The following is a 27,350-nucleotide window of genomic DNA, read 5'->3' as shown; positions in this document are numbered from 1 at the left end:
GAGTGCAACATCTCTTTTACTGTCGCATACCACATGACGGGTGACAATTTGCCGGGAGAAAAGGCTGCGCAAAGGGGAGGGCAGACCTTAATTATGGCTTCAAAGCACCAATAACTGAAAATCCAGCTACAGTGAGTCAGCTGGAAAGAGAATGTGTTTGCTATGTTGGTTACTCACCCCAGCCTAGACCACTGCACAAGCCACCCTGCAGACTTCCTGCTGTAGCCCTTGGCAAGGACCAGCTGGGGACCTTTTGTCTCCTTGCTAGACCARGTCCCTCAAGAGAGAGACCTTTCCGTACAGCTCCTAGCTCCASACCAGGCTTCCACACGTAGCTGGTTATGCTGGAATAGAGGGTCCCAGACCTGCTTTCCTACCATCCCCTGATCCTGAGCCCAGGAGATCTGAGAAGCATCCCAACTGTGGGTACCGTACCGACACCAGCGAAGGTCGGATAGCCGCCTTGCATCTAGGGGAGCCGGGATGATCTGTCTCTAGGTGTGTTTGAAGCACATGCACAGACTTGTTTTAATCCTGTCTCCTATCTTCTCTTTACAGTGCACAGCTTTGATTCACAACCTGACCTCAGCTTGGGAGGAGTAGCAACGGGAGACAGGCAAAGTGGGAAGAAGCAAAAAGAGGGTGTCCCAGCAACAAGAATATCCTTAAGACTGGAAGATAAGGGATTAAGCTTTMTCTCTGGGACCTCGAGTGCTGAAGCGGATGACAAGGCTCTGGACTGGCACCAAGGCAGCGATGCCTCCACCTTGCTCGTGCTCAGCACAGAGCACGGCCGGGCACCGCCGGGGGGCTGTGATCAGCCCTGAGTGAGCCGTTCTCAACCCATCACCTGGATAAAGGATGCRATCGCTCTGCGGCCCACGCAGATATCACCTGCCCTGCCAACATCAGTCCCGCATGGTGCGTAGGAGTTGCTATCTGCCTCTCYGAAGTGGTGACGGTCTCTTTTCTGCTTAGCTTTTGCCCTCCGTGCTGTCTGCAGCACGTGGAGGAGAGAAGAGCGACCCTTGTCCCAGGCTGCACAGTGCATCGCGCAGGGATCATTTCTCCTGCTTCTGCACCCAGGAGGGTCAGATATTCTTGAGGACCCAGAGGTCACAACTTGGCCCTTTTCTAGGCTTAAATTAAGAAGTGGCAAACCTATTCACAGCACCTTCAGGGGCCTCACAGCAGAGCAGCTGCTTTCCCAAAACTAAGCTAGCATCAACTGAGAGTCTCCTCGGCACCGAAAAGCCCATCACGCTGGGCAGTTACCCTCAAGAGTYGGCTGGTTAGAGCAGCCAGCGCCCGCTTCCTTCCTCGAAGCAAAAGCTGCGGGTGGAAAGGAGGATTTGTGCTTCTCGGATCCAGCCAGGCTGTTGTCCACGTGGCACCTGAGGCATCTTTGGCCATTTCCAGGGCTCCCATTTCTGGGCTCTGCGGGGCCTCCTGCTTGCCCCCCACCCAGGTAGCCAAGGCAGACAGCAGAAAAGAAGAGCCTTGGACTGGCTACACACCGATGGCAGAGCAGCGGCAGAGCGCAGGGAATCGCGCGCAGCGCTCTGAAGACAGCTGCTCTCTCCCTAAGCAAATCTCAAGCGACAGCGGAGCCTGAGCGGCGGGGGCCATCCGCCACGAGCCGGGGGCTGCCGGGGCAGGCGAGCGCACAACGGAGCCCCTGCGCTCCGGAGCACGGAGACGGCAGCCCCCCGCAGCGCCCCGGAGCTGCCCACGGGGAAGGTTCAAGCCCCCGACACGACCCTCGGCAGCAGCAAAGCAGCACGAGGCCYGGCTCTGCTGTGCCTCTCTCTCTCTGTCACATACTCTCATTGGATAATTGCAGATAAAATCAAGGCAAATCCCAATTTTAGTGCCATTATAATACAGAGAGGGGGAATTCATTATCTGGCAGCTGTTAATATTTAAGAAACTGATAATTTACCTTGGAGGCAATGAACGCAGCAGAGGCAGCACAAGCCAGAAAATGCTGCTGCCTCCCCCCCCCCACAACCTTCGTGCAGTTATTTTGCAGAGATTTTCTACCTTTTTATTTTCCTCCCTCCCAAGCTAGCATTGAAGTTTCAGCAAGTATCAGGGCTCTGCACCGCAAAACACACAAGTGTCTTGACTCTGGCTCTGCTCTGTGCCTCCCCTCTAAATTTGGGAGCGTGGCTTTCACTCCTCTCCCAGCTCGTGCAGCATCTGTGCAACCAGCCCACCCGAAAAGGGAAAGGGGAGCTAAAGGAGAGAGGAAAGCGCCTAGTGCTTTACGAGAAGCTCATACACGTGTACGGAAAGAAAGGTCAGACAGCTAAAGACAACTCTGGGGAGGCAACCAGATCACTGTCCACTTCTCCGAACAGCCTGAACCTCTGAAGGAGTCTCCAGATATCTGCCAGACTCAAGCTCTCCAAGAACCTTTCCAGGGCATCCTGCCTCTGGCTAGGAAATATCTCACAGGTCAGCGTCTGCACGAGGCACTGAAGGTCCCACAAACTCAACAGCAGGATAAAGCATTACAAGACTTAGCCACACGTCCGTGTTTACCTGCACAACCCTCAAAAGAGCGACCCCAGCACAGCAGCCCCGAGGTGCCACAGGAGCAGTCTAAGCCTCAGCAGCAGCCACCTTCCCCAGCCCCCTCCGGCTCAGCGCACGTTCGCATCCCAAGTCTGCCCATTGCCAACGGCAGGGTTATGCAGCTCAGCAAAACGCAGAGGCTACGCCGTGGGGTGAGGGGGGCCGCGCGTGCAGTTGGTGCCCTTGCGCTGGGGTAGTTCCTGCCTCACCCCTCATGTGCAAGCTCTGRGGGGACTGCAAGTGTTAGTTTAATCTTCTCCCAAATGGTACGAGATAATCAGGCAAAAGATGCTTGGGGGTCAGGGTGCAAGTGCCCACAGGCTGTGGTTGCCTTGCATCCAGCACTCAGCCTGACAAATTCTCCCTTCTCTCCTTCATCTGACCAATTTGACATCGTGGGGGATGGATGGGGGCACCTGACATCTCAACACTGCCTAGGTGACACATCAGTCAGCAGAGGCAGGCAGGACCTGTCTGCCCAGCTCTGCCACTGCCACCACACTGCCCCCAACTCTGTCCCTGCCCAGGTGACTCCAGGAAMTGGGCTCTTGTAGAGGCCAAGTGAGGGTCAGCCAAGAGCATCTGCTCTGTGCCTTGTTCATGCAACCCAACAAGCCACTAGTAAATCATGAGAGATGAGACCATTACAAGGGCTCTGGTAACCTGCCTTCAGGGGGTATAATCTACAAAATTTTCCCTTCTTTTATGGTTGTTTTTCACTGTAATCATAAAAAAAAGCCTTAAGAAAACATTTGTCATGGGGAATGTTTGGAGACACAGAATGTTTGAAAATTGTTCAGTGTCTAAACAGAGCAGCGACCCATCTCTGCAAGTCTTCATTGCATTCAAACAAGGCTCCTCTRTCTCTTGCCTACAAGTGGGCTCTGCTGAGGGCAGGGCGGAGGGCGGGTTTCAAGAGCGAGGAAGTGCTCCCACAGCTACTGCACTCCACCGGGAAGAGGTGCGTCCAGACCAACAGGACTGTTCCCAGAGCACCGACCCCCGTGAAGGGGGGAAGGGTGGGCTTGATCTTTACCCCTCTTCATGCTTTTTGCTCCAGCTGACAGGCCATGACCCAACAAAGTGCTTTAGCCCTTGAACTTGGGCATGTGCACCATCCCATTGGCTTCAGAGACTAACTGCATGGGCCAGAACAACAGGCACCGCTTCCCAACCGCCTCCCCAGCAGTTCCTCCAGGAATACATAGCCTTTTGCTTTCTGCTTTCCATGGGCCCTCTCTTTTTCTTCCACAGGARTAGAAAGCTCTAAAGCATCCATGTCAGCTCGACACCGTGTGTTATTCTCCTCTACAAAAAAGAGAGCACATCCAGCAAGAGGTGACCTTCCGCAACCTCTCATTTCCTCTGCCGGAGCCCTTCAGCCCCAGACACAAGCCCTGCTGCCGGGGCGAGCTGGTGTGGGCTCGGCCACAACCTGCCCTGACGCGCAGCCAGCAAGCGAGCCCCCCCGGCTGCCGTCCTGGCGAGGACGRAAATTACTCGGGGGATAAGGCTCCCGGCAGGAATCCAGGACACGTGGCTTCAGCACCCGTTTCTAACACTGCTAAGATCACCGAGGTGCTTGGCCGCCTTCTCCGTTGGTGCAGGAAGGCGCCTGGGGTGAGGCTCTGCTCACCGCTGCAGTGCCAGCCTTGGACACCCRCAGATCATGGACGCTTCAGGGCACAACTGCAGGGGTCTGCGAGAGGACAACCTTGCAGATCTGTGGTCCTGCCATATTTCTAAAGCACTRGAGAAAGCCCATTCATCTGATAACCCTCTGCAAAATGCAGCGGTGGATCAGCCAGTCAAGAGCTGAAGCCTTATAGCCTGCTGCACAGAGGAGGAGGAGGTGGAGGAGAGGGGTGAAACCTATGACCAAGCCTTTGATGCCTGTGTTTCATGTGGTACAAAACCTTCCGCTTTGATGTGACTTTAAAAAGCGAAAGCTCAGCAGGAGCGTGGCGCACGCATCCCAGGGAGCGCTTGCATCCAGCCCATCTCGACCGCAGGCACGGGGAGCGAGCTCCGACACGGGTCCTTTTGCTCAGGAGTCTGTTACTGATACAACACGTGACCCAACGCGTCTCGCCCCCACCAGCTGGATCTGAATCTTCCCCATCTCCCCAGGCTCGTGCAGCTCCTCTTGCTCCGCGACCGCCAGCCTCCGCTAGGCAATTACCTGCCTTCGGAAAGCCCCGGCAGCTGGGCCGCGCGAGCGACAGCAAAGCCCGTCTCTCTGCTCCACAAGCTAAGCAACACTCCCGCAGGGAGCTCTCCGCCGCAGAGCCGCAGCGGAAAGGCTCGCGCCCCGCGTAGGGTCCCGGCCTTCTCTCCTGCATCTGGGCCATGACTTCACCTATCTAGCCCAGCATCTCCACGGCTTTGGCAACACCTAGGCCCTGCTCCCAGAGCCCGAGTGAGCTCCCAGCAGGGCCGGGCTCCTCGCCATCCCCCAGCTCCCTGCCTCCCCTCCCCTCGCCCGCCTCCTCCCTGGGGAGTTTCCCGGCAGCTCGGTAATTAGCATCATCGCCAATGCTAATAACAACAGCACAGCTCCTTCCATCCACCGCTCAAAGAGCTTTGCAGCCGTCACCACACCTCCGCAACCTCCGCGGGGTAGGAGGCAGGCAGCGTTACCCCATCGTACAGATGGGGAGGACAGAGGTAGGCACGGCAGCAAAGCCCTTCTGGAAGGAAGCCAGYGCTTGCACTGACAGTAAGACTATCCAGAGACTAAGTCACTCRTCTTGGAGGCCTGCGATCAGGTTCTTTCGCTGGCCATCCTTGTGCCCAGCCTCAGGTCCACTCTAAAAATGTCCGGCAGCTCTTTCCTGCTGCAGGAGAGCAGCACCCAGGACCGTGCGGACGGAGTTTCCAAGCTCGTGCCTTTTGGAAGGGCYAGTAGGGATTTTAACATCCCAGAGAAGCACCTTAGAGCAACCATTAGAGCTCACCTCTAATTAAGGACCTGCTGTTCACTGATGGATTAGAGAGGATTTTGTCTTCAAGCTCCCACAAAATAAGAAATCTGGGGGGAATCTTGCCTAAGCAGCCTGATCAGAGCCAGCTTTGGCGGCGAGCAGGAAGAGCCTGCCTGTGCAGGGTCCAGCCGGGAGCAGCAGCCTCTCTCCCCATCTTGGGTGGCACCTGCTACATTCAGTTCCCTTCGAGAGGGACAAAAGGAGAGCRTGCACGAAGGGCTTGCTTCGCTCCTGGCAAGTACCCTCAAGAAGACATCGACTTTCTTTGTCCTGAGGTCTGGCCTACGCTACAAAGGCAGTAACTGTCAGCAGAAATAGGAAAACAAAAGAAAAGTCACCTGAAGTGACCCAGCCCTCCTACCAGAACACACCACCGAGACAGTCTCCTGGCAAGAGACACCTTTCTGGGGGGCTTTTCATGCATGGCAGGGAYAGGGACTGAAGACAACCAGCTGGCACAGGCCACGTGGCTCTGCTGGGTGCACGTCAACACCTCCGCGGGGCTGAGGTAGGAAGGGTTGCGGGGTGCCGGCACCATTTCTATGCCTCRACAAACAGGAGGCGTGCAGCACAGCCAGCAGCATCGGGGATCGGGCAGAGTTTTGAATGCTCAGCAGGGACCTAGCTTGCAAAGAGCAGGCTCCCGAGACACCCAGGTCCTCTGCCTGCTGTGCACACTGGCACCTTCCTACACTTGCCCAAATGCATGCACAGACTGCCTTATGCCACYGTTCTGGGGGGCTCCTGGATTTCTGAAGAAGCTTCAAGAACCATTAGAAAAAGGGAGATAAATACACCAAGGGGTGCACAAGCAGGGGCAAAGCCTAACGAGGAGCTCCAGCCTGCTTTGCAGGAAGGATGCAGGACGCCCCACGGAGAGCACTGCTAGAAGGACGACAGGATGCCCCGTGGAAAGCACCGCTGGGAAGCTTTGGTGTCCTACCTGCATCCCGTTGCGCAAGCTCACTGCTGCCATTAAGATCATCTGCGCACAATGAGCGCAGCCTGGATGCCACTGCGTAACTCTGCATGGAGTGCTACTGCCTGGAAACAAACCCAATCAAACACCTCTCACTGGCATTTTTATGGGCTATGGGCTATTAGTTACCAAATAAGGGACACATTTTAAAAGGTAAGACAGGCTGTCACGCTTCTCCTCCAGCCARRAGCCCTGTCAAGTGCATGATCTAGTCYCTCTTGGGATAAAATAGGACATGTCTAGTGCCTGCAAGGAGGGAGATGTCATTTTTAACACGTGCTGCTGCCTGCACATCCTGTTGAGTTCACACTACACTGTTTCACCATCATGTACGTCAGGAGTATCTGTGAACTGAATTAAAAATGGTCTCTCAGGGCTCAGCTCACAAATCCAGAGCAAGTGGGGAGCTAACATACACRCTGCAAAATGAGGGCAGACAGGAGCGAGACCTTGGGAGAGCAGCTGGTGAAAGGAGCAGACTGCAGCAGCCAGGTAGAGCCTGAGCCACCCCCCGTGCAAGAGCAAGCCCCAGCTTTGCGTGCTTGCTGTGTGGTCTCCCAACCCCTAAACGATGTGAGCAACAGCATGCCCCTTGTCTGCTCAYGTGCTTCCAGGAGACTCAGGAGCACGCACGTGTCCCAAGTGTCCGAAAAGCACCTCCTGCCACTGGGGCGGGCATGTCTCTGCCTTCACTTGCTCTTTCTTGGATATTTACCAAATTCCCATCCCCAAGCAATTAACCCAGCGGAGCCYGAACGCAGACGCGCGCACGCTGTCACGCAGCAGCCGTGTGGAGGCTCGTTCTGGATTCAGCACGTCCCAGCGCAGACAAGCCTTGCTCCTGAGCGGGACACCCGACCTCCCGATTTTGAGCAATCCTCCCTACAAGATCAGAGCAATTGCAGGACAGAGGCACATCTCTGTTCTTGTCAAGGGCATGATCCTGCAGCACAGYGGGAGCAGGGGCCTGAGCACACAGCACCGCTCCCCAGCACACGCTGTGGGCAGGTGACACCTGAGACAGAAGAGGTTGGGCTCCTGCAGGTCCCAAATGCCCAGCCAGGCTCCTCTTGCACAGAGGACTCATGTATTTGTCACAAGGTCACCAGTGGTTGGCAAAGTCCCGTGGGTGCTTGTCTACAGACATAGCCCATTTGCTCACCGCTAAATTCCCGAGGAATGCTCTTTGCCTTGCTCTTGTTGGAGCACGGCTTTTGTTTGGCTTCTGGCTGGGTGTCTGAGTTAAAAATACAAGGCTATTTCTAGCAGAAGTGTTTTTTTTCTGCATTTGTATTCCCTCAGATGCCCCCAGGCTGCTGTCTCCTCTCTGGCTCAGCTGAGCTTTGTTTTCCTTCTCAATGATCATGTTTGCACCGGTGAGCAGCAGGAAATGCTTTTCCTGTTAGACTATTTCCATGGGCACTGTTGGGAATGAAGAGTCAGCTCAGAGAAGTCTGAGGAAACAGTCAGGGCAAAAATCCTGTCTCTAGTGGTCCGAGAACAGAACTGAAAATCAGGACTTGTCTGATTAAAAAGGGATGCATGTGTGCAAATACAGTGCTCAAATACATACAGCAGGACATGCTCGATCTGCAACCAGCAGACCCCAAAACAGAGGACTCTGTGAGAAACACTTTCAAGCATCCCAGATTCTACAGGCAGACTTCATCATCCCAAGCTCTGCAGTTCAGATGCTTTCTTACCCAGCTTGAAAACATTTTACTCTCTATTACTTTTCTTAAATACCAAGAAAAAAACAGGGTCTATCTTTCTGGGCTTGGATTCATTCCATGTGGATTCTCTGCAAGATTACAGGACTGTGATAGCAAGTTACTGCCTCAGCATAAAGCAAAAGCCCAAATACTTCAGAGCATCAGTGCAATCATTAAATCTCTGCTGTTACATTCCATCTCCTGGCAACAGCAAGCTGAGGACTTGGTGCTTCTCACTTGAGATCACTGAGTTCAAGTATCTCTTAGCCCCCTCCCACGATCCAGAAACATGCAATTATTTGTGGGTGGGATCCCAGTCTCCAGGACCGAGAACAAAACCAACACAGCTGCAGGAAACCTCCCCACTATGTTGTTTTTGCCACATGTCACAACATAAACATCAACACAACCAGAAGATAACAGCATAACAAACAGCTCAATTGTCCAGGGCAGAGACACACAAAGGGCCATGTAGAGCTTTCTAGGACAGAGATCCCTGCCACCTTTCAGGGGGGCCAWGCACAGACTGAGGCAGAGCTGTTCAGCACTGAACAACAGACCTGCAGCATGCCAGTAGCCCACAAGTCACAGACACCTGGGCCAGCTCCTCTCAACAGCTCCTGTCCTTTAAGAAGTGTACTTGACCATTGCTAGCTTGCTGCCAAAGAGAAGCTCCTACCCAACGTTTTTCTATCCTCTCTGCTTGATGATCAACTAATTCAGAGAGACCGCACTGCGCATTGCTTCTCYAGGGACCACAAACAAGATGAGAGGGATGAAGATGTAAGCCACCAGATTTTGCAAAAGCAACCAACATTTTTGGCTGCTCATCTTCAAAAACAAGTCCCACTCCTCAGGAACATCAGCAGGCAAGTTAGGTTGCACAAAGCACAGGCTCCAAATTGCTGTGTTCTTCTAGAAATCAGAGTATCACATCCTGACAGTCCCAAACTCAGGAAAGTTCAGGTCTAATTCTCACACCTCTGCAGAAGGTTACAGATAGGATTGTTCATCACTGACTACCAATCTCTCATRCAACAGTTCAGATGGAGGTTGATAYCATTGCTCTGCTTAACGAACAGTGAAACCAAGGCACAGAAAGGTGAAATGACTTGCCTACAGCTGCCCAAATAGCCAACGGTAGAGCTAGATGCAGGTCCTGTGCTCCATCCAATAGGGTACACTATCCTCCCTACATCAGCTTATAAAAGAGGTAGGAACAAACATGCTAGAAGAAGCTCCCAGACCAGCACTGGGGAAAGAACATCTTCCTACCGATTGCGACACCTGGACTCGGACTTCGCTCGTGTCCAGCGGCGATGTGKTCGACCCGTGGGACCTTCTTTCTGAGTTGGATTGGTGCTCTCGGTATTTCTTTGACCGCACTGGTAAAGACAAGAACTCTTTTCCTGAGATCTTCAGGTCTCCCACGTGATGGCTGTCACCATTCTGGTCCTTGGGAAAGCAAGAAACAGTCATTGCACACACTGCTCATCTCAAGCTTATCTGGAGAATTGCTGCCACATTTCAGTAGAACAGGAGAGGCACAGAAGCAGCAAGTCATTGCCGCAGAGTTTAGATGCGAGTTGACACTAGTGATGTTGAGGGTTGAACAAGGACATTTTGCACATCTCTGTAGTGGATGTTTTAATAATTGGAGAAGAAGTATCACCCAAACAACATACAAAGGAAGGCAATTTCTCCATATTTAGGGAGAAGCACCCTCCTTTTAAAAAAATCTAATCTAGATGTAAAAGGAGAAACATGGCTGGTATATTTACAAACACAGGGAATGATAGATGAAAGCTCCAAAACAGCCACTACTGCTAGTGATCTTTGGCAACTACACTCATTAAAACCTCTTCCAAACACAGTGGCAMACTCATCTGGCCCAGGATACCAAAGTCTTGGCACAAGGCCCTCCACTTGCAGTATCTTCACTTCTTCCCCAACCATGTTGCAGCCCACGCTGGATCCACAGATAACCCAGTCACGCCCTGGGAAACACGGCTCTGACATGCTCCGCGGCGCTCCCACCTTGCGGCTTCGGCTCCCAGCACACGCAGAGCCGTGCCTGCACGGTTCTCCCACTATTTTCTACGGGAGGAAGGGCCCTTACCCAACAGCCTCCTAAAAAGAGCAGGGTAACGTGAACGGCTGGGGTCCCGTTCAGCTCTCTCGCCAGCCCTTGTGCCACATGTGAGGGACTGCAGGGAAACACGACTAATTACAGCAGATGGTTACAACTAGTTYCCTCACTGCTGTCCTCCTTTGCTCTCTTAAACGCTTGTTGTGCCCAGTGCTCCCATTGCTGTATAAAAAAAATACCATTGCCACCCCCCTGCTGGGAAAGGAAGAGACCGAGGAGATGGAGGTTACGTGTCTCTCAATTTCTAGCTTTTGTCCCTTCTATTTCGTCCCTCCTCACCTTGCTTTTCTCCAAGCCCTGCCTCACGCCTGGCCTCTCCGCTCGCCGCCCTTCCCGCGAGACACACACAGCCCTATCCCCTCTCCRTCAAAGACTCGTGGAACAGCTCTGCCTGTATTGTCATAACAACCCCATTACTGCTGTCACGCAGATGAGGCCCTAGTAAAGAAGCACCAGCAGGAGCTATGCAGCATTTAGCTCCAAAGGCACTTTTTAAAGGTACGGGACAGTTAACACATAACCGGTGGGAACTGAGTGCCTAAACCTGCTTGATGCTTTGGGCCTCRCTGTTTCCAGTCTGCAAAACTCCTTGTTACCCTGTGTAAAGCCCACAAGGAACTCCCAAGGGTGTCCTCATCACAGCGAGCACACGCAGATGAAAGCAGCTCTAGCACAGCTCAGGGGATGACTYGTGAAGCTGGGTTTCAAGGTAGGTATGCTAAAAAACCAAGGATCTGAACAGGATCTCAAATCACAGCATGCCAACAGCTCAGCATGGTGGGACAGGGTAGCCAGAATGACTTTCCCTTCCTTTCAGGGCGAACAGGAATAGTGAGTATGGGTAAGGAGAGCTTCCTCTCCTTATCTGCTATTGGCAGGACCAATGTTGGATTACTGCAGCCACATTTTAAAAAGCCGCCTCAAAAGGCAATTTCAGAATTAGAAAGAAACTTCCTTGCARTACCTTACTGCCTTAGTTAGAGCCCCCAGACTGCTCAGTTCATCGCAAAAAGAATAGATGATGCAATTATGACATGTAAACACCTTAAGGATAAAAAATAGCATGTGATTCAGAGTTTTTTTAGTCTGGTAGAGAGAGGAATAAATGGGAACCAATGGTTGGGAGTTACAACCAGAGAAGCTCAAAACAAGAGTAAGGTGCAGGTTGGTGACAGCAGAACGAAGAGGGAAGCAGGTTCCTGCTCATGCTGGGGGCCGACRGGGATGCTTCCTGGCAGGGATGCTCTGCCCAGCCACCCGGCTCCACGCAGAGGTGCTTGAACAAAGGTTCCTGGCCTGTCCGGTACAGAGATCCCTGCTGACAGTAACAGCTGTCTCCAGCAGAGACTAATGGTGGGGAGGATGAAAAAGAAAGGCAACAGTGCTGGAGAGATCACAGTTCACTTCCCAGCTTCCTTCCTTGCAGTCGTACTGACCTCCCAAAAGCAAGGTCAAAGCAAGCAACTCTTCCCTCTAATCGCTCCTCTCCAGGAGACAGCGCCGAAGAGAGGAAGGGGAATTGTGTCCAAAATACTGCTGCAAGGAGACCCAAACCCGCACACCCCTCGCAAGACCTCTTTGTGCAGAGCAGAACAACTCACTTCTGACTCCAAAGGTAACAACCGACCCACAGCTCCCGCTTCCTCCAGCCACCACATGAAATCCTCAAAATCCCCAGACCCTGCCACAGCTGTCGAACGAGGCTCAGCTTTTACAGCAAAGAGCATCAAGCCAATGGCATCGTCAGCAAACCACACATCAGCGAAACCCACCCTGCTGGCGCGCTCCAGGCCACGCTGCTATGGCCAGGATGCACAACTGGATGCCTCCTGGCCGGCAGGCACAGCTGTCACGGCTYTCTGCACCCTCACATTCACCCTGCATGGCCAGTCCTAGAGCTCAGGACCTGGAGGCAGGGGGTACTGGAACAACCAACAGCGGTGCAAACAGACAACGCTCAGCAGCTGCGGCAGTCACTGTGCCTGGAACGACCACGGCTCTGGGAGGAGAACAGATGGAGTTGCACTTGTCAAAGCAGGTAGGAACCAAAACCACCAGTAGGCAGAGCTGGGGGAATTAACAAAAGCACACAAGTGTACGTAGTGATTAATGTCCAAAGAGAGTAACCTAATTCACGGAGGAGCTTCTGCCAGCTGCTCTGAGTGCCTCCCAGGTGACTGCAGAGACAGCCTTTGCCCTGGGGAGTCCCCGAAAGTACTGATCCGCCCGGATCTGACGTTTCCAGCAGCGAGCTGGAGCACAGCAATCCTTGGAGGCYCTTGAAGTGAGCTCCAGTGCGCCCGTGCTGCAGCATCTCCCGCTCCCGACCTCTCCTTGCCCGCCTGCGCTAAATGAGGCACTGCTGGGCTAATACGGGACGAAGATTTGCCACCAGCCGCTAATGGGGCTAAAACGCTAACAATCATCCTCCTGGTAAAGGGCTGCTTTTTTCAAAAATGCATAAAAGTGGCTTTTCCAGCTTTCAGTTAAGTGTCTTTTTAGTTTGACCAGCTGTTCCTCTCCTGCAAGCTCCCTAGAAACCCTCTTTGGTTAACCCCACCAACTCCAGCAATGCCTGCTAATTGCACACTTCCCCGCAAACAAAGCCCGCCGACAAGCCATTACATATTCCTACTGATGCTTAATCTTCGAGGCCAGCCAGACATCTTTGCTTACCTTTTCAGAAGGGAACTTCAGGAGGTCTAAGCTGTCCATGCTGTTTCGCTGGATCCTCTTTGGCCTGGCCCCTGAAAAACAACGCGCTCGCGCATCAGGAGGGTGTCACTCACCGGCAGCATTAATGTCACACAGACAAAATTCAAACCGTGGCAGACCCTCAGCTCCTGCTCACTGCGGTGGTACAAAGTCAAAAGGACAGGATGTTGCAGCTGCGCCGTCCTTGGGACTCAGATATGTTTTGTTCTCTATTGTTTGGGTCTTTTTTTTTTTTCAAATGCTATCGCAGCGCAGTCAGGAACAGCTTAGGCTACGTGAAGCTTTTGATACTGAACCAGTGGCAGGGTGACACTGTGACCCTGGATTTGAGATGASGCCTCAGGAATTCAAGAGGAACAAGCCCCGCTCCTTCCCACAACAACAACAGTCAGGGAACTGGCATTGAAAAAGATCGTAACAAAAATATAGTTCAATACATCTGCGAGTTTCTTGTTTATCTTCATGTTTTAAGTCAAAGACCGTATTTGAGACACATCCTTGAGTTTTTCCTCCACAGTTGTGAGGGCTGGAAAACTAAGTGAAAGAGCAAATATTCTCAAACTGACAGAGAGCCAGCGTAATCGGCAGAAAAACCTTGCCCTGAACCTCACAATGAAATCCAAGATTTAGCAACATCAGTGATGTTTGCTTGTGATTTCAGCACATTCATTTTAACGCAGCATCGCAGAAATAACAGACTAGATGGAAACCGGTTCAAGGTCTGACTCCCGTTTCCCAGACTCTCTTTATCCACAGGTCTCTTCCCAATCTGCTTCCAGCTGTTACTACCTTGCTCGCTATCACACAGAGTGTTTACAAAACAGCCCTAGGATGCCTTCACCACGCCTGGGAAAACTTCTGCCCGTTCACCCTCCTGCTCCCCTTCCTTGATCTCTCCCGAAGCCTTGGTTTAGCTGAGCCACATGACGTCCCACACCAGCCACACCGAGCAGGGCAGAAACAACAGCTTGGGACTCAAGGTCCCATGACAGCTTCCAAGCCCCCAGGGAAGCTCCTGGGGGAGCATGAATAAACGCATGTGAACTGAAAGCTATCCCCACAGCAAGCCTGAGAACGGAAACCACGAAGCTCTGTGTGGTTCCTGCAACAACGAGCTCACCAAACCTAAAGATTCCCCTGCTTTCCCACCACCATCAAATCATGCCGCCGCTTGTAGTGCAGCAACCTCCGCAGACCCAGGCTGCTGGACAAACTTAACAAGAGAGACGGCCCAAAACTCGCAAAGCCATTCAAGACAAGCTCCAGTGAACGGGAGAAGCACCAGGCAGCAGGGATTCCTGCTTGATGCACATCCAGGACTCCGCACGTACCAGAACGCCAAAGGAGACTGCTGCGTCTCTGCGCTGCCGTAACTCCAAAGGCACYGCTGCTGTCAAAACTTCAGCCTGGCACAGCTTTGTGAGACACACAGGCAAGTTCAGATCAGCTGGGGCTTTGCCAAAGGCTGCACAAACTACAATTTAGTTATAAATGACCTACAGTTAATTTCCCTACCCGTCACTTCTCCTTTGCTAAAGTGATTTACCTCTTGCAGTCGAAGAGTCAAATCRGCAAATCATATCTGCACATTTCTGCCTCTACTCCTAAAAGCCCATCAGCACCAGCTTAATTTTCAGGCCGTGCCAGTATGTGGCTTTTAGTTAAGAAAAAAATGATGGGGTAGGCAAATAGATGCTGACTGGATGTTCATTTGCCCAGGATAAAAAGATTTGTAGCAAGGCCAGAGAGGAAGCAAAACATGCAACGATATGCAGCYGCTATTGCTACCAACCTCTACCTTCTTTCATGCAGCAAAGCCAGTTCCTCACTTGGCAACAGCTCAGCAAAAACAGGATTTGATCCCGGAAGCTCGGCAACTGCTGCTGACATTGGCCAGGGTTCAGACACGGGGCTTAGCCTCCCTTTGGAGCAGGCAGGAGAAAAGGACTTTGCCACCCTCAGCAAGGCAGGCTGAACTCCTCGTTCTACCGCCGTCGTCTCAGCCGTTGCTGACGCTGGCTGAGCTGCCTTGCAGCATCGCCTTTCAGCAGGCTCGGAAAGGCTCGCGCTGCCGGACGCCAATGAGAACGCTGATACGGTTATTCGCTGCCTGAGCGCATTTGCTACCCCAAGCGGACACGCGCTCGGCCGAGAGGACACCTGGTACGGTCCTGCCATTAAACGGAGACAGCCGCCCTGCTCCGGGCGGGCGGGCAAAGCGGCCGCTTCACCGGATACGGGACCGCTCCTGCGCGTGCCACGCACTGCGGGAGCCTCACGCGCCCCCGCGGACGCCGGCTTTCAGCGGGGAAACCCCAGAGCTGTTACGCAAAGCAGAGGTCCTCGCCTCAAAAATCAACTGCAGTCTCACGCATGCAACAGCAAGATGGGGCTGGAATCAGAGACACCTCGAGACATTTAATCCATTCGTACGTTTGGGTTTCAGAGCAATGCCCGGCACCTGGAAGCAAGCCTGCGTCACCGCGGCTTTTAACAGGCACTTCCAGGAAAGCAAGAAGTGAAGTGTGTCTGATTAGATAAACACAGATCATTTCTAACAGTCTAAAGAGTCGTTAATTATGCACCTCCATCCTCAGGTGCTTTTATACATTTGCAGTAGCACTTAAACTGCTGGCCAGAAACCATTAATCTCTGATCTGAGAAAACCTGCGTTCCCCTTTGTTAATTTAATATATGTAGTCAGCTGAGACTAGCCCAGCAATTAGGGCATGCAGAACAATTTGTTTTTTTCAGTTGTTTGATGCTGGTGTTCCTCTRTTACCGCTTGGATTTCGCATTTGGTTGAGCTAAGAGGGGAAGGCGGCAGGAGTTACAAATGCAACTTCGGAACAGTCCAACTTAGCTATTTTTTCCAGAAGAAAAAGCAACCAGCTCTAGGGCCAGGCTCTGGCTTCAGGCACAAAAGCGCCAGCGCCAGACTCCGCCATCCAAGCTCGAGCCGAGCTGTGCCGCGGGTGCAGCAAGCAGCGCCGCTGAAACGAGCGGCTGGAAGTGAAAGGCCGCCTCTGAGTTAGGGCTGCCCGCCGGGCGCCGGCTCGACGCGGGCAGTTATTCCCAGCAAGCTCGCGGCAGCATCTCCCCTTCCCGCGCAGCGGCCGCGCTCGCCAGCCCGCGCAGCAGAGAGGTTTCCATACTCACGAGCACCCCGCGGCAGGAAGGTCCCGCTAACTTTCCATCTCCGCGCAGGACCTGCCCGCAGCGGGCTCCAGGCGTAGCTCCCGAGGCGCCGCCCAGCCTCCTTGGAGTAATTTTTCCCAGAAATACTTGCAATACTGCCTAATAGTCAGCAAAAGTTCGACTCTGTCCCTGTCTCTTTCCCCAGTGCCGACCAACAGCAGCAGCAGCTGCGGATGCAGAARACCGAGCAGCTGAAAACCTGAGTCTGTTCCTCTGTAAGGCTTTTTTCCCCCCCCCGCTCTCCAGTATTTATTGGCATGTTTACCAAGCCTACTGCAGAGTAACGGAAAACCTCAGGGGCATTTCTAAATGCTTTCTCTGTCTTTAAGGTTTACTGAGGACTCTAATCGAGCCAGTTGAAACCTTCTTGTGAACATCAGCTGAGCACTGCTCCTGACTGGCTGTATTCATGCCTTGTTTTTCTGGAGCTCCTCAGATGTTGTTCTTCTCAGTGCTCAGCGTTGTTGTTTCTTTTTAAAATATTTTTTTTCCAGAATGTCTCCCCCCCCCTTATGATCTCAACACCACCATTAACCAAGGCTTTTTTGTTGTTGTTTTGTTTTTTTTTTTTTTTTTTTTTTGGAGGGGGGAGGAGAAACTTTGCAATTTGATTCCTTGGGGGAGCTTAACAGTTTTCACATTCCAATATTTTCAAATCTGATGAAGCAATCATCTCCCAACGCGGAAGGAAGCAACGAACCTTGGGAAGGGAGGAAATTTACTGAAACAGAGCAAGAGCAAGGGGAGAACATGTGCGCGCTCGCTCGCATGCACCTGAAAGAGCCTTGCTTTCCCCAGCTCCATCACATCCTCCCAACTGCTCCCTATTCTTCTCTCTTTGGGGCACTACTTCAATATACGCATGTGAGATACCATCTTTCTTCCTCCCCCTCTCACACAGACTGTTCCTCTGCATTTAAAGTGCAGTGCTCGTGCTGCACGTGCGCCGAGTGCTCCGTTCTCTCTGTGGCTTTTCTCCTATCCCTTTAGTGCCCATCACCAGCTCTAGCCTGCCTGGAAGCACAAGCTCGGTACCAACACCAAAGGGAAGGACTTGGCAACAAACGGCTTCATTTTTCAGGGTGCAATGAGAGGGGAAAGGCGCAGTAGCAAAATCCTCTATCAGCACTTTGCCACAAAGCAATATGTAATCAGAGAAAACACAAGGTAAGGAAGTGTTTTATCACAGGATGGCAATGAGATCACCCCACATRAGTCTGCAGTAGGCAAAGCTGGGTAGCAAGAGTGAGGGCAGAGGTTTGTTTCTCTAGAGATGTTCTGCTTGATCTCAGGAGGGCCAGCTGGATACGGAGAGCATGTGCAGCTGTGACTTGGGGAGCCCCAACAGGAGCTCCATCCAGCTGACATGTGTTTTGATGTCTCTAATGCACTCCCTGTCGCCAGGGCGGAGAGCTGCCTACTCCAACCCTGCTCAGACAGGGCAGAAGRCCCAGGCAAGGATCAAGCGACAGTGCCCTGTGCAGGCCAGGAACCGCTGCAGCAGCTGCCCCATGGGGAAGCTGGACGCGGGACTAAACCATCAGCAAACTCCACAGCAGGGCGCCTAGGCAAGGAGACACTGCCAGCACCGAGCCTGCGCTCCTGCGGCGTGCCTGGCCGGGCAGCACGCGCAACAGCTCATGGCTTGCTCCACACTGCCTCAGCCACAAGGGTTGTCCCACAGAGCACAAGCTTTGCACCCCCCAGRAAGAAAACAGACAAATCTTGGTGTAAGCACTCCCTGTCTTTTCCCGATTTCATTTCTCTCTGTATTAACTGAGACATCAGCTTGGTCCTTGGGTGATGACTTCCAGTCCAGGACAGTGCATTCCCTGGGTTTGTACAGACCCCGGCATCTCAGAGCTTTGATTGAGGCAGACAGTTCCTAGCATTGCTGGAATGCAATTAAATTAGACAAAATAGTCATTTTTTCAGGGGGAAAGACAGGTCTGTAAACCCTACTGAGCTCAGAAGTGACCACAGAGATATGGTCGAGCAAATCAGAAAGCGTGCAGAGCATCTCAAATCATTTGCTGCTGACATCTAATCAGGAAGTCTGTTAAGCTAGTGCTCCGTTATTATAGCAAGCTCTTCAAAGAGGAAAGGAGGGGGGAAAAGCACAGCACCAAGAGGAGGAAAAAAAGCCTCCAGTAGGACAAGCATCTCATTTAGGGCTTTAATTATTCTTCAAACAGATAATGGGCTCCAGCATCATAAATCCACTTGACCTCTATTATTGCCAGTCTCACATGATAAATGCCGGCATTTGTTTTCCCAGTTGACGTTACTGGGATAGAACAGTACTATTCTCTAGATAGAGAAAGCAAATGATATTGGTTATTTACAATGACTGAGTCGTAAAATGCTGGCACCAAGCTGCTGTGTGTCAATCTACAGCAGTGACCACCTGTCCTTTAGATGGGAGAGGATTAGGGGAATTCTGGCTTCTTCGGCCCCTGCTGTGTCTGAGGATACAGTCAGATAGCTGGACCAGTGCAAGGGCTCCCCTGGTTGCCCACAACACCATTCCTGGTCCAGACAAAAGCCAAGAGCAGATAGGGCTTAGAATTGAAAGGATAGGACACTAAAAGGATACAGCCTAGCCAAAGCTAAGGGCCAGGGCAGCTGTTGGGAGGCTGTTGCTGTGTGTTGTCACATCAGACCTCCTCAGCAATGCTTTGGTCCCACGCAAGGCCATGCATTCTCATCCTCTGTTGTCAGAGCTGGGAGCCAGAGGACAGGAATGAAACYTCTTCTGCTGGGAAGATCAGGCTCCAGTGTGTTTGCTCTGACTAGCTCTGAAGTGCTGTATTCGTTGGCACACAGAACAGCACACAGCTGAGCAAATATCAGCTTTCCAGACAGATCCTGAACACTACAAAAACCTTTTTCCAGAATAACAATTTTGCAGAGTTTTTTTCCATGGTAAAACTGTTCCAAGAAAAAAAAATACAATATGCAGTAAAAAAGTCACTCTTGAATCAAAATGCTCATCTGCCTGATTTGGCAGAAGGCATCTCATGTACATATCACCCAACTTCTACATCCTCCAGAATCAACTCTGACAGCTGAACAACTGGCTGAAATAACAGCAATATCGCACAGCTGGCTCTTCAAGCAGGGAGCATGAGTAAGGAAACACTCTGGACAACATGCCAGATGCCTTCACATCCATGTGGACAGATCAGAGAAAAAAGACCATCTTGGAGACWGAGATGGCACAAGCCTGCCACTTCCCCCAGTAGGGACAAAACTGATGTAGCTCAGGAAAGCTGCAGTCTTTGGGTACAAGGTGATTGTGTCTTATTATCATTATCATCATTACCAGTTGCTGAGGTTTTGGGCATGACTGATTCCAATTTTCCCATCTGCAATGGGCATTAGCTTTTTCTCTAGCTGAGTAAGGCCTATTTGCAAATAAAAATCCTCAGCAAATACAGGCCAAAAACTGAATACAGTGGCTTGTATTTGCAGGCTCTAGAAAGCACAGCCCACTCAAGGCATACACTCAACTGCTTGCCACCTAATGAAGCCAAACACAAGCCTTAGAGCTTGCAGGGAGTTTGGAGCTGTGTTAGAGGACTTCTATGACCATAACCTCCCCCATGCAATGCTCAGCTTAATAGATTAACAGTTGTGGGGACAGGAGGATTTTCTGAGAGAAAAAACAAACTGGGTGGAGCAGACTGGGAGGAAGTGTGTAACCTTCAGGGCTAATTCAAGAACAGCAGTGAAAGACTTGGCAGGAAAACCTGGTTTTCTTCTCAAAAAGCAGGATCTTCTCTGCCAGGAGACAGCAGATCCTCAACACCTCCAATCTTACATTATCGGCTTGTGTTGAACAAGCAGAGATCAAAAAGAAGCCGAGTTCGAACTAGAAGGCAACACACAATAATTAATGCAGGCAACATCCCCAACAGCTAAACAAGCCCAATTAAGGCMGCTGTGTCCTACAGACTGATTCAGGGAGGGCAGGAGAAACAGTGACACTCTTGCACTTGTCAGCGCCTTGCAGTGGATCAAACGCACACAATAAAAGCCTCCGAAGAGAGGGACCGTGTACTTGACCCTCCTTTTGGATACTGTTGTGAATCGGAGTCAGCCGCCYGCAGCAGTGAGGCGCTTGCCAGCTCCCAGAGGTGGCCGCCCACACGGACTTTGAACCCATGCCTTCCAGTTGTCCCAGGAGCTGCCAGTAATCCTGTCCTTCAACACCCTTTAGATAGTGGAAAGTAATTCAACCTGGGTGAGAGAGAAAATTCGTCTTCTTGGCCCCTTTCTTGCTCTGTGCTGCAAGTAAATCAGCGAGCAGAGGCACCTTGTTCCCAGTGCTGCCACCGTRCCATTAAACAGAAGAGCATCACAACCAGAGGCATTTCCTATACCTTAGCTACCCCAAAAAGAAAAACGCCCAAAGAAAGCACCATCAGGAAGCAACAGCACCTGCCAGAGCTGGGACACTGCAGGAGYCCGGGGCACTGGCCAAAGTGCTCCAGGCTTCCCGGCTCAGAGCGGCGGCTTGTGTAAGGAACTGGCCSTTCCCAAAAAGCTCGCTCTCGCTTGATTTAACGGAGGGCTTTGCCAAAAGCTGCATCGTGCCTTCTCTGCCACAGGGTTCAAGAACAGGCCTCCTCCTTGCTCTTCCAGCACTTGTCATCTCCCCCAACATCACAGTAAACAAGCACCTGGGTTTCATCAGCACAATGCCATCTCCCCTGGTCCTGGAGCACTCTCTCTCCTGTGACACAGAAAGGTCTTGCTCTGCTCTACATTTACACCAGRAAGGAGGCTTGCTTATACAGTAAGATGAGAGAATAACCTTAGATATTTATTAATGCTTTAGTGAGAATACTTTTTAACTTCACAAAGACAAAGCTGGGGCAGTCTGAGTGCTGAATAATTCAATTTAAATCCAGATGACTCAGAGGTTCGCTCCCCCCTCTCCACCCCAGATCAGTGCTGCTGGAGTCGTTTAACAGCTCTAATAGCAGAGGTTACTCAAATTTAGAAAGGTCTCATTACAAAGACCGTGAAGAGCATCCTTTGCACATCCTAAATCTTTACCCAAAGAAGTCATGTGCAAGCAACACTCCCATCCCTCCAGCCCTGCTCCCTTCTGCATCACAGSAAGGGCCACCACCACACTCAAATCTCCTTGGAGGCTGCCTGCAGGTGCCTTATGGGGAGGCAAGCAAGGAGCACTCGCACCCAGATGCGCTCTGAGCACAAATCAGTGCTCATGAGCTAAGGCTCCACAGAACATCTCTGAGCACAGAAAGCCAACAGGCCACCCTGTATCCTGCCTTCTGCTTGGCCAAAAGGTGCTCTGCTGGAGTCAACATCTCATCCATCAAAACCCTGCATACATAGGCCAATTAACCAGCTCAACCCCAGGCCTTCATTTTAAGGATAAACAAATGCAGCTGATCAGCCAAATCAAATATAGTTGATGTTCAAAACTAAACAATTTTAACTGCTACAAAACTCATTCTCTCTGACTGGTAAGAATGAGGCAGGCTTCAGGCTAAAGCCGTTAGCGTCATCGCCCCCACGCTTGTGTGTGGAGCAGAAGGCAAATGCTACCTCCTTGCTGCCTTTGGAGGCTCTCCAGYCATGCTGCCTGCCAGGCTTGGCCAGGGCACCTCAGGCACCCAGGGACTGCAGATCCCCCCTGCCCAGGGGCCACTGCTCACACCTGATAAGCCAGCTCTGTCAATAAATATCCCCCCCCAACACATGCTCTTTTCTGCAGCTYCAGCCTGGGGTTCTCCCATCCCTTCCCAATAGGGATTAACTGRGACAGCAATTGCAAACTCAAAACACCAGCAGTGTTTCTATGCTTCCTCCCCAAATGCTCAAAAGCTTCCAAAAATCCTCAGGCCCCCTRAGCCGTGCCATTGCAAGGATAACCCCAGGATATGCCTGTCCTCAGACAGRGCATTCTGCATCCCGAAGCTGAGCCTTCTCCATGCTCAGACACTGCAGCCCCAGCGAGCAGCGCTGCCCGCTGTCAGAGCGGAGCTGSGCTCAGACAGCCGCGTCTCCCGGCTGCCACCCAGCGCAGTCGGTCGCAGGCGGGTGGGCGAACTGCGGAGGAGGAACGTCCCTCCCTGCGCAGCCGGAGGCACAGGCTGGTGAGGGTTAGCAGTGCTGCTGCTTTGTGTCAATAGAGGGCTGGCCAAGGGAGTATCTCAGCAGCCCTAAACACTTCTTAGATACTTCAAAGATATTTAAAACAAGCAAATAAACAAACAGGCTAGGAAACACGAAAGCAGATTTCTTCTACTCCTAATTGACCCAAGGATTCAAAGATTCCTGTAAAGGAGACAAGCTCAAAACTGCACTGAGGACACAAACAGACCCACACTCAGCACCATGCAGAGCTGGTTGCTCTCCAGGCAGGAGAGGGCGTTCATGCATGGCCCAGCACAGCTGCCCACCTCTTCCCCACTGGAAGACACAAGCCTGAGCAGGGCTGCGGTGCCAGCACAGGCCCTCCTGAACACCAGCAAAACACGAGGAAGTGGAGTAGCCTTGTGCCTACCCTTTTGCAGCTGAGGACAAGCAGAGCAGAGGAAGCCAGGCTCAGGGCTTCATCCCTTCCAGCCCTCAGAGCTCGCTGCAGCACCGCGGGGCAGCAGTGTCTGTGTGCTGCAGACAGCGAGGAGACCACACCAGGAAGCAGCCTACAGCACTGACAGCATCCSTGTGCCAAGGCCTCCTGGGCCCCCTGCATCCCTGCCCCACCTACACCTGGCTGCTGTTAGATGACTCCTAGCAGAGACAGCCGAGGCCGACACACTGCTGACAGAAGAGCAGCAGTCCCGGGTCAGCTTTCCCTTGGGAGAGGCGCTGAAGACGTCGCTGTGGGGGACGGCCAGGGCTGCACTGCCTCGCACCCAGCGCCTCCACCCCTTTGGCGGCCAGCGGGCCCCTTCCCTGCGCTCCCCGCCCAGCTGGCCGCCGTCCCAGCCCTGCCAGCCTCCAGCGGGAGAGCACACAAGGAGGAATTGAGGAGAGGAATGCTGCAAGGCTGCGCCGTTCAGTGCATGCGGGAGACCTGAGCTAACCCGTCCCGAGAGCCCGGGCAGCCACGGCTCTGGAGGAGCAGATACAGCAGATACTGCCCGTTTTATTCGTTTCATGTTTAAGCTACTTTCCCTCTTCCTTTAGTTTGTTGCTTTAAGWTCTGTGTTTGCATTTCTTGACAAGGTCATTGCTTTCACAAGACTTTTCCAGTGCTGCCCCTCTGTCCCAGCTTCCAGCTTTGCCTTCTGACATCCAGTTGCTCTCAGAATATTAATTAGCTCATGAAGAGCTCAGCAAGAGGAGCCAAAACAGCAGAGGAAACAGACAGTCCCTCCTCCCCCACCTCTGCCACCAAAAGCAAGGGCCAGGACTTCAAAGCAAGTAACCAGGAAAGGGCATCGGTTTGGGGGTCTGGTTCAGGGTTCTTCAGCTAAATAGATTTTCCCACAACTGGATTTTGGTACAAAGCTTTACTTTCAAGTAGGTGCAGTAATGTATTCAACAATGTGCCTGCCCTATCAGCCATTTTATCAGCTTAAGCAGGAAAAATAACCTGAAGGGACAGAAGAACATGAAAGCTCTCCTCTCCAAGAGGTTTATTTGGCATCAAGACTAGTTCAGAAGTTAGCTTGAATCACAGCTCCATCTCACCTGCCTCCCATTACAGAAACAGATGTTCCTCTTGCTGTAAATTGCTGCTATTAATAACAAATAATTATGCTGCTTCTAGTCATTTCATGGATGCACAGGAGGGTACCAAGCTGCCTTGCAGCCATTAAACAAGTCTCCTTCTCCTCAAGGGCTCAGAGAGCATTAGTAGCCTCTTGTCCTCCAGAGAGGTTCAGGACCACAGAGCTGACGTCAGACTAAAAGCTGGGAAGAAACCAGGAGCACTAGACTCTTCTCCCCAAATCTCTGGGCAACAAGGATGGCACCTTCCTGCTCTGGGATGCACAAGTCAAAGCCTGCACATGTCCAAGCACTGTGACACTCGCTTCCTCAGGTGGGAGCTGCTGTACAGCCATGGCCCTGAAACACAGATGCCTCCAGGCTGGAGCACCACTGCTTTCTAGTGTGGTTCCAGCTTCACAAAGCAAYAAAATGCAACTTTCTGCACTAAATAGAGCTGCAACTACTACAAAAACAGATCTGGCCAACTGTATGGTACTCTCCTACAAAACAAAGCACAAGGGCAAAGCCACTGAGAGGCTGTGCCCAGGCTTTGACCTCGACTGACAAAATCATGAGATATTTTCAGAAAGCTGCTGCCAGAAGACATGAGTCAAGTTAGCAACCCCTTGAGTACCCACTGGTAAACCTCTTCAAAGCACCGCTTGCTGCTTCCCACTCTGCTGCTGGGGACATACCCCATGCCCTTTTCACCTGTCTTGCCGTAGGTCAGGAAGGTCTCTGTCACCAAGAGCAGCAGYTGGTTTTTTACCCCCAGCAGGCTCCCAGGACATGGCAAGGAGCTGCACATCCCACCAGCTGGGAATGCCCCGCTTTGCAAAGGGGACCTGCCCTGCCCCATGAGCCCGTCGACTGCTGTTTTCCCCTCAGAGGACATTTTGTCCTTGTGTTTACAACAGCCCCAACCTTAGGCACCCGAGCAACAGCACCACAGATGAATGAGGTTGCTGTAATCTCCAAAAGCCTCTGCTGAGCAGCCTTTAATTAGTGCAGCTCAGCCCTTTCCCTCCCTCCAGCAGGGCATCCTTGGCTTTGCCAGAGGAGAGAAAAAAACGCAAGGTCCAGATGTTAGCATGGCACAGCACATCTGGATCAAAGAGCASGAAAGAGCCCATGGGCCCTGCCTTCTCCTGCCTCATCCATCTTCGCTACATCCAGTGACTGAACACATCTGCCCACATGCCTTAAGCCCYAACCTTCACGTGCCAAGAGCTCCCCAAGCCTCACTCAGTGAGGCTCTCAGCTGAGTGCATGATGCCTCACAGTCCACAGTAGGCTGCGTTTGAGCCCAGACTACAAAAGCAGAGACTCCTGTGCTCCCTTTCTTAATTTTTTTCCAGCTAAAAGGCTGTGCACTCCCAGTTATACCATATGGCAGAGCCCCTCTCCCAGAACCACRGGGCAGATAAATCTGGGCCAGCTCCTCCCCGCTGCAGCTCTTCCACACAATATGCACACGTATCTAGTCAAACATGTGTGTCTGCACGCAGCAGTGTCTGGTCCATGTTGTCCTCAGTGTACTCATCCCATACCCCTCCATTCCCCTGCCTGAGGGCTGGCATCCACATCACCCTTCCACCACACTTCACTGTTCCAAGAACAGCAGCAAGGTTAGCTCCTTGTCCCCCATGCAGAAAAAAATCATTTGCCAAAGGAAGCAAGTAATGAGGTGTCAGAAATCAGTGTCAGGCCCTAGCTAATAAATTCATCAGTAGTTACAAAGATGAAGCTGACTTGGGAARAGAGGCTGGCATAGCTGTTATGCCCTGCACAGCCTTTGAGGAAGCTCTGTTCAGCTCCCACCGCGGCTCCTGATGGGGCATGGCAGGGCATGCCAGCTCCCTCGGCCACAGCTTGACTTCCCTGGAAAAGCTTTAGCATTGCCATAGCAGGCTACACCTTCAAGATCAATAAGCAGAGCAAACACTCTCAGCCAGCCTTTCTGCATCCCAAAGCACAATCTCTAAGCCAGTGTTACCAACAGGAAAAAGAACACAGACATTTTCTGAGGCAGTGTGAACAAGGTCATATTTAATCAGTAAGCACCTCCTGGGATGCTATTTCATTTGTGTGAATTAACAAGCCTGTACACAGCTACAGAGCAGCCAGCTGGAAGTGCCCCATGCCAGGCACCCACAAGCTTCGGCAGCGGGCAGTTCCAGACGGTCCACAAGCCAGCGAGGCGTCAGCCCGGCGGGGACTCAGCTGTGCGCTCCCAGGGAGCAGAGGCACAGAGACCCAGGGCAGTGACGAATGCCAATTTGCCTGCTGTGACCAAGTCTTGTAACATCTTTGTTTCTAACTCGAGCATCACTGTAGGGGCTCAAGGGGTGAGGCAGCACCCAGCATGTTGATGCTCACAACTTGCCTTCAGCAAGTGCTGTAGGCTCTTTCCTCGGATACTACTGAAAACTGAAGCATCCAAAAATCCCTGCCAGACACCTTTTGAAAGCTTGCTCTATCAGTCAAAACTGTTTTTTAAAGCTCTGCAGTCCCCTTTTAAGAGAAAAAGTGTTTGCTGCTTAGCATAAGGAATTTCATTCCCAATGCAGATTAGTTCTGTTAACTCACTCTGTGCTCTTTCCAGGGCTGGATCCTTCCCTGTTTTTGCAGCTTATGGAAAGCACAGAGCAGGAAAGGAGAATCAGAACCTGCCCACATGCTGCTTGTTGGGGGAAGCATTTCACACCAGCCCTACACAGTAACAATCCTGCTGCAGAAAGACAGGGGAGGACTGGGCCACAGGACTTCACTATAAGAACGTGCCACAAAGCTCATCTTCATGTTCTTCTTGCAAATGCCTTGCAGTCTGCCTTTCCGTTAAAAGTTCTTAATAGCCTCATCTTGCTCCAGCACTCATACTTCCTTCCCAGACACTTGCAAACACCTCCCGCTTCCCATGCGCCTCCCCACACCTTTTATAAGCCCTTCAGTGCTGAGGACTCACCTTGTGCTTCGTAGCCAGAATAACGGTGGGCCACGGTGCCGTCCTCATCCCCGGGGCCCAGGCCAAGAGCCGACCTGAGCTGGGCCATGTTCGCCTGCGCTGTCAGCTCACCATTCCTGTCCCCAATCTACAGAGTAAAAMACAAAAGGCTGCTGTTTAAAAGGCAACGTGTGCTAAGCAAACAGCCCCTAACAAAGATTGCCAGCCCCAAGTCAGGACAAAACCACCCATGTTTATATTTGGTTTGTCCTGCAGTCAGTCATATACGGGTTGGCAGAGAGCCCTGATGCTCTCAGCCCTCTTCCTCAAGTATTTCCGTGGCTGCCGAGCACCAGGCAGGCGCGCAGCTACCGGCCACATGGGCAGT

The 27,350-nt window shown here is 52.1% G+C and overlaps 1 protein-coding gene across 3 annotated transcripts in view; it reads right to left on the bottom strand.

The window, feature by feature from the left end:
• The window catches only part of GPSM1 (G protein signaling modulator 1), a 50,651-nt gene that overhangs the window by 13,679 nt on the left and 9,622 nt on the right, over window positions 1-27,350 (bottom strand). For 2 of the 3 annotated variants that reach the window (XM_085325402.1, XM_085325403.1), the window contains exons 8-10: window positions 26,984-27,110; window positions 13,081-13,151; window positions 9,531-9,710 (exon numbers count right to left, since the gene is read on the bottom strand). In XM_085325402.1, coding sequence (XP_085181528.1) covers window positions 9,531-9,710; window positions 13,081-13,151; window positions 26,984-27,110 — 378 coding nt within the window. The remainder of the gene's footprint in view (window positions 1-9,530; window positions 9,711-13,080; window positions 13,152-26,983; window positions 27,111-27,350) is intronic. The other variant, XM_085325404.1, reaches the window with a different exon arrangement.

Source organism: Rhea americana, unplaced genomic scaffold (assembly GCF_003343005.1).
Source record: "Rhea americana isolate MKP2758 unplaced genomic scaffold, rheAme1 scaffold_97, whole genome shotgun sequence".
Taxonomy (NCBI): domain Eukaryota; kingdom Metazoa; phylum Chordata; class Aves; order Rheiformes; family Rheidae; genus Rhea; species Rhea americana.
Note: the sequence above shows the minus strand (reverse complement) of the source record. Positions and strands in the feature narration are given on the sequence as shown.